The 16,129-nt window shown below is 35.0% G+C and overlaps 1 protein-coding gene across 1 annotated transcript; it reads left to right on the top strand.

Annotated features, from left to right (window-relative positions):
* The first annotated feature begins 21 nt into the window (after window positions 1-21).
* LOC123520366 (transcription initiation factor TFIID subunit 2-like) lies at window positions 22-14,754 on the top strand. The gene is given in 25 exon segments (XM_045282614.1): window positions 22-181; window positions 1,292-1,377; window positions 1,563-1,617; window positions 1,914-1,938; window positions 1,941-2,076; window positions 2,485-2,701; window positions 2,867-3,105; window positions 3,801-3,938; window positions 4,055-4,138; window positions 4,417-4,630; window positions 4,869-5,120; window positions 5,372-5,473; window positions 5,593-5,699; window positions 5,934-6,066; window positions 6,345-6,451; window positions 6,835-7,001; window positions 8,546-8,613; window positions 8,734-8,907; window positions 9,071-9,316; window positions 9,753-9,909; window positions 10,253-10,472; window positions 10,848-11,007; window positions 11,915-12,109; window positions 12,810-12,939; window positions 13,181-14,754. Coding segments are annotated over 24 exon segments (3,624 nt in total). The 5' UTR covers window positions 22-181; window positions 1,292-1,339; the 3' UTR covers window positions 13,441-14,754.
* The last annotated feature ends 1,375 nt before the right edge of the window (window positions 14,755-16,129 follow it).

Genomic DNA, 16,129 nt, shown 5'->3' with positions numbered 1-16,129 from the left:
AACTGTTTGTTTATATTTTGGCAGAACTGTGGTGAGTGTGGACGGCAGGACGCCTCACGCTAAACGAACACACGCCACACAAGATTTGATTGACAGAACATCCTCCTTCTCGTGTGTGCAAGTGAAGGATGCTCAGGGTGTGTTGTTAGACGTGAGGGTTTTGCTACAGTGATGTATGGAGGTAAATGGTGTGTTTGTTTACCGGCCGGCAAAGCATAGCAGTGTGTTACCTTTGCTAAGGGGGTATTTTGATGGGCCAAAGGGATTTTCTTACCATTAGGAGAGGTTTTCAAAGGCTCGGATTCTCAAACACTTCTGTGCTTCACCTCCACTATTTCATAAGGCTTTCTATAAGTTTACACAAGGTTTTTAAGGTGTTTTCACAGTTCCAGAGACAGATTGACAAGATTTCTATATAATTAACTGTAGAAATACTTTTGAAAACACCGCAAATCATCTCTGTAGCCTTGGAAAATAGTCGCGGAGAAAGAGGAAAGCATTTCTGAGTACGGACCTTTCTTTCCTTATCAGTCATCGCTGCAGTTTCCAGCCGTCAGAATCTTATAGGAAAGTACAAAAACTACAAAAACCATCTTAGTGGTTGGTAATGTAGGCAGATTTGTCCAGCATATATTTTCTTTCTCTAGTTGTTCAATGCTCAGTAGAGGAATTTTGTTAGTATCAATTATGTCAACTGAACCAGGTGACAATTACGACTTGGGAACGTCCCCTTGTCACTGGTGTGAAATTAGTTAGATTATTTAGTCCTTAGTATATATTTATTTCTTTAAACTCATTGCAATGTACTAAAAGTTATACTGAGTTTTTGTAGTATAGTACCTACAAAAAATTTTATGTATATTTATTGGCAAAACTTGTGCATTGTTGTTTATGATCTAGAACAGCGGTTCTCTAACCATGGGTTGCAAGATAGATTTTGATGGCTTGCAAAGACATAAAAAATAAAGTAAAAGATAGTTTATATACCACTGTACATTCTATTTTCTTTATTATGGGTTGCAAAGGGTTGAAATGTGCAAAATACAACCACTCAAAAAAGTTTGAGAAACACTGATCTAGAGCAATGTTGCTTTTGTAAAGTGACGCCTAGCCTAATCAAGACCTGGTAATTGTACCAAGAATCACCACCATTACCTGGCTCACATTGCATAATTCAGGTGGTAAATTGATGACATTTAATAGCTCAGTACTTATTATAGATAATTAACAATCACTTTGTCTTGCACTATTGTGACCACATATTCACAAAATCATGCTAATTATTTTCCAGAACTGATATGTAGCTGAAGAGGAACAGAATAATCCATCATCCACCATCATGAAGAAAGACAGAGATTTTCAGAAATCATACAAATTATAAGTATTCCAATTATATAATATTCATACTGAAAACATACCTATATAGATGTATCATTTTATAAATAAGGACCCATATCTATTAGTAATCATTTGACTTTTATTAGTATACCTGTTTGATTTACACAATTACTTGAAATCTAGATGAATATAATGAGCTAAGTTAGAAATTTTTCTTTCAGCACATCTCACCAGATTCTGAGTTTAACAGGAATCAACTTCACAAGACAGACTGTGATTGTAAGTAGAATAATTCCCTATCAGTTTTGGTAGTTATATGGCAAACACAATTTTATTCTTTATAAATTATATAGGAAAATGTATTCATACTGAATTCCCTTTTCTCTTTAGTTATAGTCTTCACAGTGGCTGTAATAATTAATTAATTTATTTTAGTTATTAATTTTTTCATTCCTCATTCACCTATTTCCCTTACATGTTTTTGTTGTGTTTCTCTGCCCTTCTTATAGATAGAACATGATCACTCCTTGTGTATGTATATTTGAATTCTTTCCTAAGCACCATATTCTTTACAGGGTTTTACAGAACTCACACTAATTCCTCAAAAGACAGTTTTCGCTACATCTGGCTGAACTGCAAGCAATGCTGTGTATATCGTGTTACTCTAAATGATTCCCTGGAGGTGCAGTTCCAGTATTTTGATCCCTTCCTGGAAGTATGTCCACAAGAGTCAAAGCAGTAAGTGGTTTTCTCGCCTCTTTTATAAGAAATTGCACTATGACTATTAATCTCTCCATACCTAATTCATTGAATGCCTTCAAACTGACTGCTAGGTAGAACAACTACCTATTTAAATAAAAGTGTTTATTTATTTATTTTTTTCAGAATTAGAATTTTACTGTGAATTTTAGCTTTGATTTTAAAAATATATGATATTGAACATATGGTCTTGATCTATAAACAATTTTGAATATATTGTTTATGTAATGTTCACATAATTTTGCACACTCTCATTGGTTCAATGTTCATACATTGTAAAATAGAAAAAATAACTAAGTGTAATACCTTAAGTTATGTGCCATATAGAAATAATAATTGAAGCCTGTATTGGTTAGCTTATTCAGATTAAATCTTTCATTGTTACAGGAGAAATCTAGAATACTTCAACAAGAGCCAAACAACTGGGGCTTTCTCTGTGGATCCAGAAATAGGAAGAGGTGAATTGGTGATAATTGTACCGTCAGAAGCTCAGCACATGATACAGGAAGGCAAGCCTCTCAGGGTTGGAGTCGAGTTTTCCTTGGAAAAGCCTCAGTCTGGTCTACATTTTGTTGTTCCAAGCACTGAAGGAACACTAGGAGAGGTAGGTACTTGAACTAGTATTTCTAATTAAGCATCCAGATTTTAGTTGTGATTATATATTTGGATGGGAAGTGTGGATGATTTAAGATTTTAAAATTTCTTTGATTATATATACTGTAGGTGATTGATTGTTTTATGCACGCACACACACACTTTCTGCCTCCAGAAAGCTGCACATCTCTTCACCTATGGCCATGAGAACAGTGCTCGGTTATGGTTTCCATGTATTGACACATGGAGTGAGGTGTGCACCTGGCGCCTGGAATTCACTGTGGATGATTTTATGACTGCTGTGAGCTGTGGAGACTTGGTGGAAGTAGTGTATACCCAGGATATGAGGAGGAAGACATTTCATTATTGCCTCACTACTCCAACGTGTGCACCAAATATTGCATTAGCTGTGGGGTGAGCTACTGTAGATTGGTAGTTGTTACAAGCACAAATTTCATCCCATTATCTCAGACCAATCAATAGTTGCATGTCTAAAATTATATATATATATATATATATATATATATATATATATATATATATATATATATATATATATATATATATATATATATATATATATATATATATATATATATATATATATATATATATATATATATATATATATATATATATATATATATATATATATATATATATATATATATATATATATATATATATATATATATATATATATATATATATATATATATATATATATATATATATATATATATATATATATATATATATATATATATATATATATATATATATATATATATATATATATATATATATATATATATATATATATATATATATATATATATATATATATATATATATATATATATATATATATATATATATATATATATATATATAAATATAATTTCCAGCATCCCCATTATAAATTACTGTGATTCATCTAGTAATTAAAAGGTGTTCCCAACTGAATTCATGTCTGTTTTTATTTAATTTTATGAACTTTGTTGCCTGGTCTGTTGCCTTTGAAAATGTATATTAAGCAATAACTACCAAATTCATCACTAAATAACATGTTATTTTAGACACTCATCATCTTTTTTTATATTTTGCAGGCCCTTTGAGATCTATGTGGATCCCTTTATGAATGAAATCACACACTTTTGTCTTCCTCAACTGCTTCCCTTGATGAAGGTGACAAGTAAATTCCTACATGAAGGATTTGAGTTTTATGAGGAGCTTCTTTCCACAAGGTTTGTTTCATAGCAAACTGATGTTATGCATCTTACCTGTTGAGCAACTCTGAGAACAATTTGATTATTTTCTGACAAGGAAATGTTAAGGTTCAAGAAATTGCATTTTTTTCCAGGTATCCATATTCATGCTACAAGCAAGTGTATGTCGATGAAGCCTACAGTGACCTACATTCATATGCCACCATGAGCATTCTTGAGTAGGTGCCATTCCTTTTATGTATTTGATTAACTTTGTATTGTCTTGTAGTTAGAGTTAAACAACCCTATGATTTTTTGTTATAAATCTTCTGTGTACCACATCTCATGAATAGCAGTTTTAGCAAGTGTTCCTACACACACACACACACACACACACACACACACACACACACACACACACACACACACACACATCCAGTTCTTGATCAGTGTTTGCTGCCATACATCTTTACTCCTTTCTTCATCTTCATTACTTATGTTTTATTGATCATTTCAGTGTGAATCTTCTGTGCAGTAACAGGATTATTGATCAAGTGTATCAAACAAGGAAAACTATGGCACTCTGTGTAGCTCAGCAGTTCTTTGGGTGTTTTCTTTCCCGCCAAGCCTGGTCTGATGCCTGGCTCACTACCGGCATTGCTCACTATCTCATGAGTCTATATGTCAAGAAGCATTTTGGGTTCAATGAATACAAGGATTGGATACATAGTGTAAGTATTTGTTTCTGATGACTTGTTGCATTTTTGGTGATTAAATAACTACATAGTTACACTGCATTCATATCTGATGTAAAAGATTAAATAAATAAACATTATCTCTCTCTCTCTCTCTCTCTCTCTCTCTCTCTCTCTCTCTCTCTCTCTCTCTCTCTCTCTCTCTCTCTCTCTCTCTCTCTCTCTCTCTCTCTCTCTCTCTCTCTCTCTCTCTCTCTCTCTCTCTCTCTCTCAGGAATTACAAGAGATCATAGAATATGAGGAACGTTTTGGTGGTATTGTTCTTGATCCAAGCTCCTCACCAAATGAGCCTCAGAATGGACCAAATGTTCCATCCTCCACAAACAGTAGCAATAAGGATACCTTTTACTTCTCTGTCAAGAACCCACATGCATGCTCACCTCATTATATCAGTGTGTATTACAAGAAAGCTCATCTGGTAATACGAATGTTAGAATTTCGTATTGGACAAGAGTTAATGATGCAGGTTAGTAATTTTGTCAAGAAATGTTGAAGATACTAGAAAATGTTTACATCAAACTTCATTGTATAATTGTTCAAGTGAATATCATTAATTCTTGAAGATGAAAATGCAAGGTGTTTATCTATATTTATCAGTCAAACAAGGTAAAGCACAGAAAATTATTTTACAAAAATAATTAGATAAATTATAAAAAGCTTAAGCAAAACAGCAATGTATTCTATAAGTGACTTTCAATTAATGGTTTCTTTTTGCAGGTATTCAACAAGCACCTATCTTTGGCACTGATTGCAGTGGCTAACAAGGGTCATCCTGCTGGTTGGTCTCACATGCTCATATCGACAGAAACATTTACAAAGGTAGAGATGCATAATGTAAAGTGTGAATTTAATGCATCTGAATGTACTGTTGATTAAAAGATGTCCAAGTCCCTTTCTGGAATCATAATGTCTTGTCTCATGTTTTGTTTCTTCTTTAGGCAATCTTCACTGTGACTGGAAAAGACATTACTGTGTTCTGTGACCAGTGGGTGCGTCAGGGTGGACATGCCAAGTTCAACATGAAGTTCCTTTTTAATCGTAAAAGGTAATGTGAGGAAATTTTGAGATATTTCCCCTTTTATTTCTCTCTTGCTTGGATGTAACATTTAACTGATAAGTTCTTGTACTTTATGGATCTAGGTAATTGTCAGTTAGGATAAATTAGTCTAATTTATATGAAGCAATAGCTGTAATAATTACTTTATATACTTATGTTGTATGATATGGGCTGGATTCATTTTAAGAATATAAACATGTAAGCACATTTGCTTCACTGCAGGAACATCGTTGAGATGACCATAGAACAAGGCTACATTGGTGAGCTTGGGATCCGCCGCTATGTAGGACCCCTTGTTGTGTGGATACAGGAGCTTGATGGCACCTTCAAACATACACTCCAAATTGAACACCAGGTAGAAATTACTCCTTCTTCGTGCATGAATATTTGTATTCTTATAGCAAGCATTTATTTTGCTCAAGAAAATAGAAGTTAGAGTTTGATGTAATGAAAAAGATATGTATTAAATTATTTTCTACAGCCTTGATAAAAAAACTTAGATTGATAAAGATTGGATGGTATCATCTGTGGGTTACATGCTTTTGAAATAAAACCTTCAGAAGATAATTGTAATGTAACCAATCATAAATCCTGAAAGTTAAAGAATAATATTGGATTTGTTTTTCCTTCAAGGTCTCAAAGAAAGAAATTGTATGTCATTCAAAATCTCGCCGAAACAAGAAGAAAAAGATCCCTCTGTGTACTGGAGAAGAAGTTGACATGGACCTCAGTCACCTGGAGTAAGTGCACAAGTTATTAGAAATTATTAGATTTTTATTCATTTATTGGAAGACTATTTTTGAGATTACTCATGCATTTTTTAGTTCATTTTCTCATTTCTTCAAATCCTTCAAATTAGTAATAGAGATTATGAGAATTTGTCAGCATCATTCCGGACCAAATGATCACAAATTGGTGCATATAAAGAAGAATGTGGTTCGAAAAAGAGAGAAAATAACTTTTAAACTTAAAACATTGGTGCTTATGAATTGATTAACTGTAAAAGTCCTTCCGTCTCTCAATTATGTACAAAACTTACTTAGATAAAGTAAAAGAAAAAAATAGTCACATTACTACAAATCCATAACATTATAGTTTGTTTGTACATACATTTAACTTACAGTGCAGACTCTCCTGTGTTGTGGCTGCGTCTGGACCCGGACATGACGATGATGAGAGCTGTGGAGGTGGAGCAGCCAGACAACCAGTGGCAGTACCAGTTGAGGCATGAAAGGGATGTGACTGCTCAAACGGAAGCCATCAATGCTCTTCACCGGTTAGCTAGACAAGGTACAGATACACACTTGCTTTCAGATGTTCTTCATATTATACGATGGAAAAATACTAATATGAAATAATTAAGGAGAATTAACCTGCTCATCTGCCTCCCAAAAAAGAAAATGAAATAAATAGATACATGAAATAAGATTAACTGCTTCTCTTTGGGAATAACTTCAACAGGATATCAATGTGTGTGTGTTTGTATTTACATAATTATGCTATTGAGCTATGCTCATGCTGTCCTGTCTCTATATTTATAGTTGTCCAGCTTAGTCGTAAAGTCATAAACTTTCCTTGCTTGAACCACTGTTTCATCCAAATCGTTCCATATTTCTATGCTTTTATTTGGAAACTATATTTCGTAATGTCTCTTCTACATGCAGTCTTTTTTCAATTTCATGCTGCCCTCCCTTGTATGTCTTCAGTCCCTTACCATGAAGTCTTCTTTGTCAACTTGGCCAATCCCCTTCCATGCCCTGTATATAGCAATTAGGTCTCCTCTTTCTCTCCTCTGTTGCAATGTTGGAAGTTTTAATCTTTTTAATCTATCGTCATAGGTTAAGTTTCTCAAACTTGGAACCAATTTAGTGGCGGCTTTTTTAATCCTTTCTATCTTCCTTATATCCTTTTATTATGTGGTGACCATATAAGTGCAGCATGTTCTAGTTTAGGTTGGATAATTTATTCTATTAATTTTTTATCATCTCCTATGTAGGTAAATGCTCATTTAATTTTTCTTAGTAACTCATATGTTTCCCCAACTATATTAGTTGTGTTTTTCCAGTGTGTGTGTGTGTGTGTGTGTGTGTGTGTGTGTGTGTGTGTGTGTGTGTGTGTGTGTGTGTGTGTGTGTATTTACCTAGTTGTATTTACCTAGTTGTAGTTTTACTGGGCCTGGGCTTTATGCTCGTGTGGTCCCGTCTCCATATCTACACTTATCTAATTTTTCTTTAAAACTATGTACAATCTTTGCTGACACCACTTCCTCACTCAAACTGTGTGTGTGTGTGTGTGTGTGTGTGTGTGTGTGTGTGTGTGTGTGTCCTCAGCAACAAATTTACCATTGGCTTTGTTACCAGCAAACATCATGAAAGTCGAAGTAGTGAAGCATACGAATATGAAATATTTGTGTTATGAGTTATGAAGTTTGTTTATAAATCTTACACAGACTCCACAAAATGTTATGTTTTCCACTTCCTGCTTATAATGAAATTAATAAATTTTTAATATCCATATTAATTTGATGTGGCTAGTGAAGATTACAGGTCTTAATAGAAGTATACATTGTATGCATCCTTCTCATAGATAGCTACTTGTTATGAATTGTGTTTTCTGACTTTACCATCACTTGTACTTTACCACAGCTTCAAATATACTTACTAGGCATATGCTTACATGTGATTGCAGGAATAGTGTTGGTGATGGTAAATATTAGTCTCAAAATTAGACTTATCTAAATTTCATCTTATAAAAAAGCTTGCATGCTTAAAGCTACAGATAATTCTTTCATACTACAAAGGTGCACTCAATTTTTTTTTTTCTTTTTTTTTCAGGTGCAGTCACAACAGAAATGCGAAATACACTTAATGCAGTTCTAGAAAATGAGCAGTGCTTCTACAAGGTTAGTCTTCTTAACTTTAGTCTTATTTTAAGTGTATAATGCATATATCTGGATATGTTGCCTTGATGATTTATAATATCAGTCCTCATAATAATAAAGAATCTTCCAAACCTTACTCAGATTCGGTGCAGAGCAGCCCGCTGCCTGACACAAGTGGCCAATGCCATGGTGGCAAATTGGAATGGTCCTCCTGCCATGATGCAGATCTTCAGGAAAATGTTTGGATCCTTCTCATGTCCAAACATAATTAGACAACATGACTTCACAAGCCTCCAAAATTACTATATTCTGAAGGTTTGCCATAACTTTTCTAATATCTGATCACATATAATGGCAACACTTATTTTTTTAACTCCCAAAACCTCAAATTAAATGGAGGCATACATTCTACTAATTAAATTTATTTATTTATCATTCTAGTAAATAAATATTTATTTGCATGTTCAATTATCTACAGACATTACCAGTTGCCATGGCTGGCCTACGTAACACCCACAAGTCCTGCCCACCTGAGGTGCTTGGTTTCCTGATGGATCTCTTTAAGTATAGTGACAATTCTAAGAACCGCTACTCTGATAACTACTACAGAGCAGCATTAGTAGAGGCCCTTGCTGCAGCCATCTCTTCAGCTCCTGTGCAACATGATCCAGCCACAATCACTTCTGATACTCTTAATGATAATACAAGAAGAATTCTGACTGAGGCATGTGATGTTTCAATAAATGTGTGAATTATGGTTTAATGATAACAGAGAAAGTAACTCGCAAGATAATCCAGAAGTGGTTAACTATTTTTTATTGCAAGTAAAAAGACTTAATTAATTTATTATTTTTCTATTATTACTTTTTAAAAAAAGTACATGACTATTGTGTAGATTTTAGGGCATATGTCTGGTAGCTTTGACTATTGATGGATATTAATACGGTTTGTGATTGAGGCCTTGGTTACAAAAATCCAAATTCCATTCTTAGTTTCTTCTAGTATCACCATATATCAATACAAGGCAGAAATAGACAAAAGGATACTTGAGATAGGATATCATGCTTTCTCTCATTGTGGGGTGAAATACATTGTAGGGAATTTTCATTTCCTCATCAGTAAGTTGATATCTCATAAGAAAGTAATTACTCAATCCTCAGGTGACAAGGTATCTGAACCTTGAGAAACAACTGCCATGCTACAAGTACACAGTGACAGCCTCATGTCTGCATGCTATCCGTGTCCTGCAGAAGAATGGTCACCTGCCAACAAAATCTGATATCTTCAAGGCTTATGCTGCCTACCCACAGTACATAGGTAAGAGACAGGAGCACAGTGCACTAATAGAGCCACCTTACTGGAATCCTTGAGAGAAAACCTAATGCCTTAGCAGTGGAGAGAGAGAGAGAGAGAGAAAGAGAGAGAGGACTAAGGAGTTAGATGTAAAGATAACGTAGATATAATAAGTGCGTGACCATGTCCTTAGAAGAAAATGACATATCAGAGATACAAATAAGTGAACTTGTGTGTATAGGAAATAAAGCTCAAAATATACATTAGCAGCTATGTTTTCTCAAAATAATTTTATTCCTAGAAAAAAGCTTTCTTATATACGTAGGAGGAACTTTTCAAAGCAGATACAATTAATTCTTTCCTACAGATGTTCGAGTGTCAGCGGTGAAACAGCTTGTGGACATACTGTCTAATGATGGGAACCGAGAGGATATGGATTATTTATTGACTCTGGCAGAGTCAGATCCTGTTCCTCGTATTCGCTACCTTACTCTTGTCTGTCTGGCCAAGAATCCTCCTTTTATAATGGGCCAGAGCCACAAGCTGGATAATGAACACCTTGTGGAGCGCTTATGGAGTATAATGAAGTAAGTGCAAAACTGAATAGGAAATTTGTGACAAGTTATGTATAATCATACTCTGTAATATTAAGTCCTGAAATACCACAATAAAACTGCATATTAGAGCATCCATTTCAAAATAATGGTTAGTATAAGTACTGTTGAAATTAAACGTATTTTACTTTATGAGATACTTTCCATTCTGCGTCAGTGAAAGATTTTGTTCTTCTGCATCAGAGTTTCTTTTTTATTTGCTGAGATGTGAAATTTATATAGTATGTATAAGGTCTCTCTCTCTCTCTCTCTCTCTCTCTCTCTCTCTCTCTCTCTCTCTCTCTCTCTCTCTCTCTCTCTCTCTCTCTCTCTCTCTCTCTCTCTCTCTCTCTCTCTCTCTCTCTCCAGTTCTGGACAAGCATGTGACTCAAGAGTGCGTTGTGCTGTGATGGATCTGTACTATGCCATGTATGGACGCCGTAGGCCTGCCTGCATTCCTGCCTCTGAACCTGCACTTGTTCTTAATCTTCGTAAGCCACCTCATCCTCCTATCCAGCCACCACCAACAGTAAGTTGCTCTATCTCTGTCTGTAATATATATATATATATATATATATATATATATATATATATATATATATATATATATATATATATATATATATATATATATATATATATATATATATATATATATATATATATATATATATATATATATATATATATATATATATATATATATACCTAATTATTCTCTTTCTCTCTTTGGTCCATCCTTCATATGAAAAGTCCTTGTTTTAATTAGTATTGTATTTAAAGATTATAGTTGTTTTCTCAGGGTTTGCAGAGCTAACGGAAAGACTATGATTGGGGTGGGTAAAAATGTGAAGAGCTTTATATGTAGAAATGTGTGGAGTAGGAAGGATCTAATGCATATAGTAGGGCTGAACTGAAAGTTGATTAGACATGGCTTCAGGAGGTTTGTCTGTATTTAGTTCAATGAGCAAATCAGAATAGAAGGACCAAAGAGGCTTGGTCTGTTGCAGTGTAGCAAAAGTAAATCAGCTCTTTTGTCCATCTCTGCTATTGAGACAGATCTAGATATGCTTACACAACTCAGTCTTATACAAGTATGATCATGAATATATTATATCCTCAACATCTTGAACACAGCATGAATCTTCATCTGTCAGATGACTGCCAGGGACAACATTACTGAGCAAGCAAGTTGAGAGAGAGAGAGAGAGAGAGAGAGAGCATGTGTGTGTGTGTGTGTGTGTGTGTGTGTGTGTGTGTGTGTGTGTGTGTGTGTGTGTGTGTGTGTGTGTGTGTGTGTGTGTGTGTGTGTGTGTGTGTGTGTGTGTGTGTGTGTGTGTGTGTGTGCAGGAATGTTGGCCTTGTATATAAATAGACAAGTTTTGAGTAATTCACTAATGAAGAGATAGTTAAATACTCTGATTTTCACTTTCCAGATTCAGATCAAGGAAGAAGAAAATAATCCTCCAGTTATAAAGAAGGAGCCTCCTCCACCTCCCCCTCCACCTCCTCCACCTCCTCCTCCTCCTCCTCTTGAAGATTCATTTGGTCCTGACATTGAAATGAAACATGAAATTCCTGAAATGCCTGTAGAGGTTGTCTGTGTGGAAGATGTGAAGCCAAGAATAAAGGTGAGACCAGCAATAAAGGTAAGAATCCCATGGAAAAGACTGAAGTTTTTAATGAATTTACATATTTGTTTGGTCCCTTGATAAAGATTATTTTCTAATTATCTCGGCTAGAAGATTATGATAACGATATTGATAATGATCAAAGAAGATTCAAGCTGATTTCATCTTATATCTATCTATTTTATAATCAATATGTTAATAAAAACAAATTCTACTTCATCAATTTTCTTGAAGTATAAGGAGGAACCTGGCTTCATATTTTGTGGCCATGCTAAAACATTGCCATTGTAATTTTTGCACATCATTAGAGGAATTAAAAAAAAATGAAGTGAAGGAATATTTTTTTTTATTCATTTTCTTTTATGTCTTGCTTTTGTTACTGAACCCTTGTATGGTTAGTGTGGAATCTCAAATGGTGTAAGGTCATAGTGTCTTTTAGAACTGCCTATTGGTCTCAAGCCTCAAGACATGGTCAAAGGATAGAAGTTTAACTTACACAAGCAAGTTCATTCATACACTGACTACTTGGCCACCATCTTGCCTGTATTTCTACTCCATTAGACAACACACAACACCTTGTTTCAGGCACTTTCTTTCCTTTAAGGAGGATCTCAGTCTGGTTTAGATTGAGAAAATGCCTTATTATTTATATTTCGTTGCTTTTGATGGTGATTTCTGATATATTTTTTGTTTGTTTCAGGATGAGGTAGAAGTCTTTGAAGAAATTATTGATCAGACTCCAAGTGTGACTCCAAGCATTGAAGGTGATATGTCTGAGTCCACCACATCTCTCCCTGGTGACAGTCATGATGCGCAGGCAACACCAACAGGTAGTTTTCTCTTTATCAGTGTTTCTGTGCATAGCTTATGCTTCCTGTCCTCATGAATTTTGTCTAGAAATTATGGTGAGGCAGCAGTTAGCAAAATGGATTTTGACAAGAATCAGATGGTTGTTACACAAGGTGCCGTAGATCAGTTTATGACAAATAAATGTAATTTTTTGCAACTTTTACAATTTGCAGTAGTATAATAGCTGATAATATTAATTGATATTATACTCTTTACCACCAGCTTTTGAACCTGACCTCTTCCGCACTGGAAGTGCAGATTCCCACGGCAAAACTCACAAGAGTAAAAAGAAGAAAAAGGATAAGAAACATAAGAAACACAAGAAACATAAACATGAACATAAGGACAAGCTTGATAAACTTGACAAGTTCATTCAAGAAGAAAATCTCAGTTCAGGGTCTTCTAACCCTCCAAGTCCTGCTTCCCCAGGCAGCATGGGAGGGAGTGTCTCCAACAGCATGGCAAGCAACATGTCTTTCTGAGCCCAGGTTTATGTTCGGATGTGACTTGGCACAAACAAATCAAAAGTATTTACTTGCAGTTTTTTTCTTCCCTCCGTAAATAAATTGCAGTAACTCATTGCAAGAATAATATTTCTGTAATGTAACAGTGTGTGAAAAAATGTAATTTTATTCACTGTAGTCATGATCCCACAGAATAGAACACATTTTCTAATGCTATTCTGCATTATTGAATAACGGCACAATTTTGCCCAAAATTAGAGTCATGTATTAATGCATTATGCTGTAGTTGACATAGCTAATGAATTCATAATACTCAAAAAACTATAGGAAGTTAACAGAAGATCCTTGAAAGTATTCAACCACCTGAAATACTGTGTTGCCTTGAATTTATATCCGTCATTTCAGTACAAGTTCCTTCTATTTGGTTGGTGACACTTAGGGACCAGTTTTCTTTCATGCTTTAACCACTGGTGTGAAGGCAAAAGATGTAATTGTTAGAATTCAAAATTGGCCTATTAGTTGCCAGAAAATTCAGTTAATTATGGCAAATGTAAATTAATCACCAGTGCATTAGTCACTCAAATATTCACTTTATCATAATCATCATCTCATTTAACTCGGATAGAAAGAGAGAGGAAAGAAAATTACCAAAATTTACTCTTATTTGAAATTTGGTAAACAGATATCATCTTTCACTGTTTAATATGTTCATATTTTAAGCTCACAATGGAGAAATTAATTAAAAAATTCTTTAACACACCTTGGCGGCCAGAACATCTTGCAAGTAAAGACGAGTTCCGACTAAGTTGGTAATGGGATAATTATGATTTTACTACAACTTTTGATGAAATTCTAAGGCCTTTATTTTGGTCAAAGGATTTATGGAAATGTTGCATAATAGTTAGCTAAGATTTCCATGGAAACAGGCAGCCAAGACATGTATGTAAAGTTTAACATAATCTTTAACATATAGTATACGTCATTTTGATCCGATCTTTTCAATATCTTTCTAATTAAAAATGTGTTTGACATAAAATGTACAAAGTATTAAATTTCATGATTCATGTATTCATTGAAAATTCTCAATGTAGAATACTGAACCTACTATGTATTTTAGAATAGCAAGTATGTGTTGAACATAAAACAGTACCTGTTTTAGACAGCTGATGTGTGGGTTGAAGTAGTGAGAAATATGTTCAATGGTTTCAGCAATTCCATATTGTGAAAATAAATAATATATCCAGAGTATAATTTTCATAAAAAAAATTATGGTTGAGATTAGACTAACATTTTTATATTGAATATTTATATAATAGATACTTTAAAAATAAATTACGTTTCCTTTGCCCTTTGTGGATTAAGTGGATCCTGGAGTACTTAATCCATCCACATGCCAACAAAATCTTAAACTGCATGACATTCGTTTTGATATCACTACCAGCTTATCTCCACCAGGAAAGCTCCGACCTTTGCTAAAACTACATAAACACTTAACACAGTGCCTTAGTGTGTGTGTGTGTGTATATATATATATATATATATATATATATATATATATATATATATATATATATATATATATATATATATATATATACACACACACACACACACACACACAGTGGTGTCTCAGGATATGAGCGTCTTGTCTTATGAACAATTAGGATTAGCCTACAAGCACAAAATACAACGGAAATTCGATTCTTCTCCGTATACGAACATTCTCTCGGGTTACTAGCAACGTGCTACTTGGTTACAACCGTTGCATGATGAATCACCGCATCTATAGGGAGGCGGTGGCGTAGTGGATACGGTTGTGAGCGTGGATTGGGCAGACGTCCACGAGTAGGTTCGAATCCCACCACATTCCTCTTTGAAGCTGTCATTTGTCGAGTGGTTTAAAGTTACCTACATGTCACCATGATACCCAGGATTTTAGGTGGTTACACCAAAGATGCATTTGGGTGGTGATATGGGCCCTAATATGGGTACCACTATAAATAAAATTGCCTGCGCCACTAATGGGTGGAAGCTTAACAGCGCTTCCAATACTCTCCAAGTATACTACCTACAGGCGCTATTGGCCAGGACATGAAAAAATAACACACACACGGGAAAACACACACAGACACACACACACCGCAGTATGGTTAGCATGTTCGGCTCACAACCGAAAAAGCCCGAATCCCGGTTGCGGCGAGACAAATAGGCAAGCCTCTTAGTGTGTAGCCCCTGTTCACCTAGCAGCAAGTAAGTAAGGGATGTAACTCGAGGGTTGTGGCCTCGCTTTCCCGTTGTGTGTTGTGGTCTCAGTCCTATCCGAAGGTCGGTCTATGAGATCTGAGCTCACTCAGTAATGGGGAAGGCTGGCTGGGTGACCAGCAGACGACCGTGGTGAATTACACACAGAGACACACACACACACACACACACACACACACACACAAGCGCAAGAACCCATACACGCACACACACGTAAAGGCACAAAAAAAAAAAAAACTTATCTCCCCTCCATTCTGTTTATCTCCCCTCATTCAGTCCCATAACAATTCTCTCTCTCTCTCTCTCTCTCTCTCTCTCTCTCTCTCTCTCTCTCTCTCTCTCTCTCTCCACATAGCAAGACTTACACAAACTGTGATTTCTTTTTTGTGTTCATTCACACACACACACACACACACACACACACACACACACACACACACACACC

The sequence above is a fragment of the Portunus trituberculatus genome, chromosome 46 (assembly GCF_017591435.1).
Source record: "Portunus trituberculatus isolate SZX2019 chromosome 46, ASM1759143v1, whole genome shotgun sequence".
NCBI classification, from domain to species: domain Eukaryota; kingdom Metazoa; phylum Arthropoda; class Malacostraca; order Decapoda; family Portunidae; genus Portunus; species Portunus trituberculatus.
This window is presented reverse-complemented; position numbering and strand designations above follow the sequence as displayed.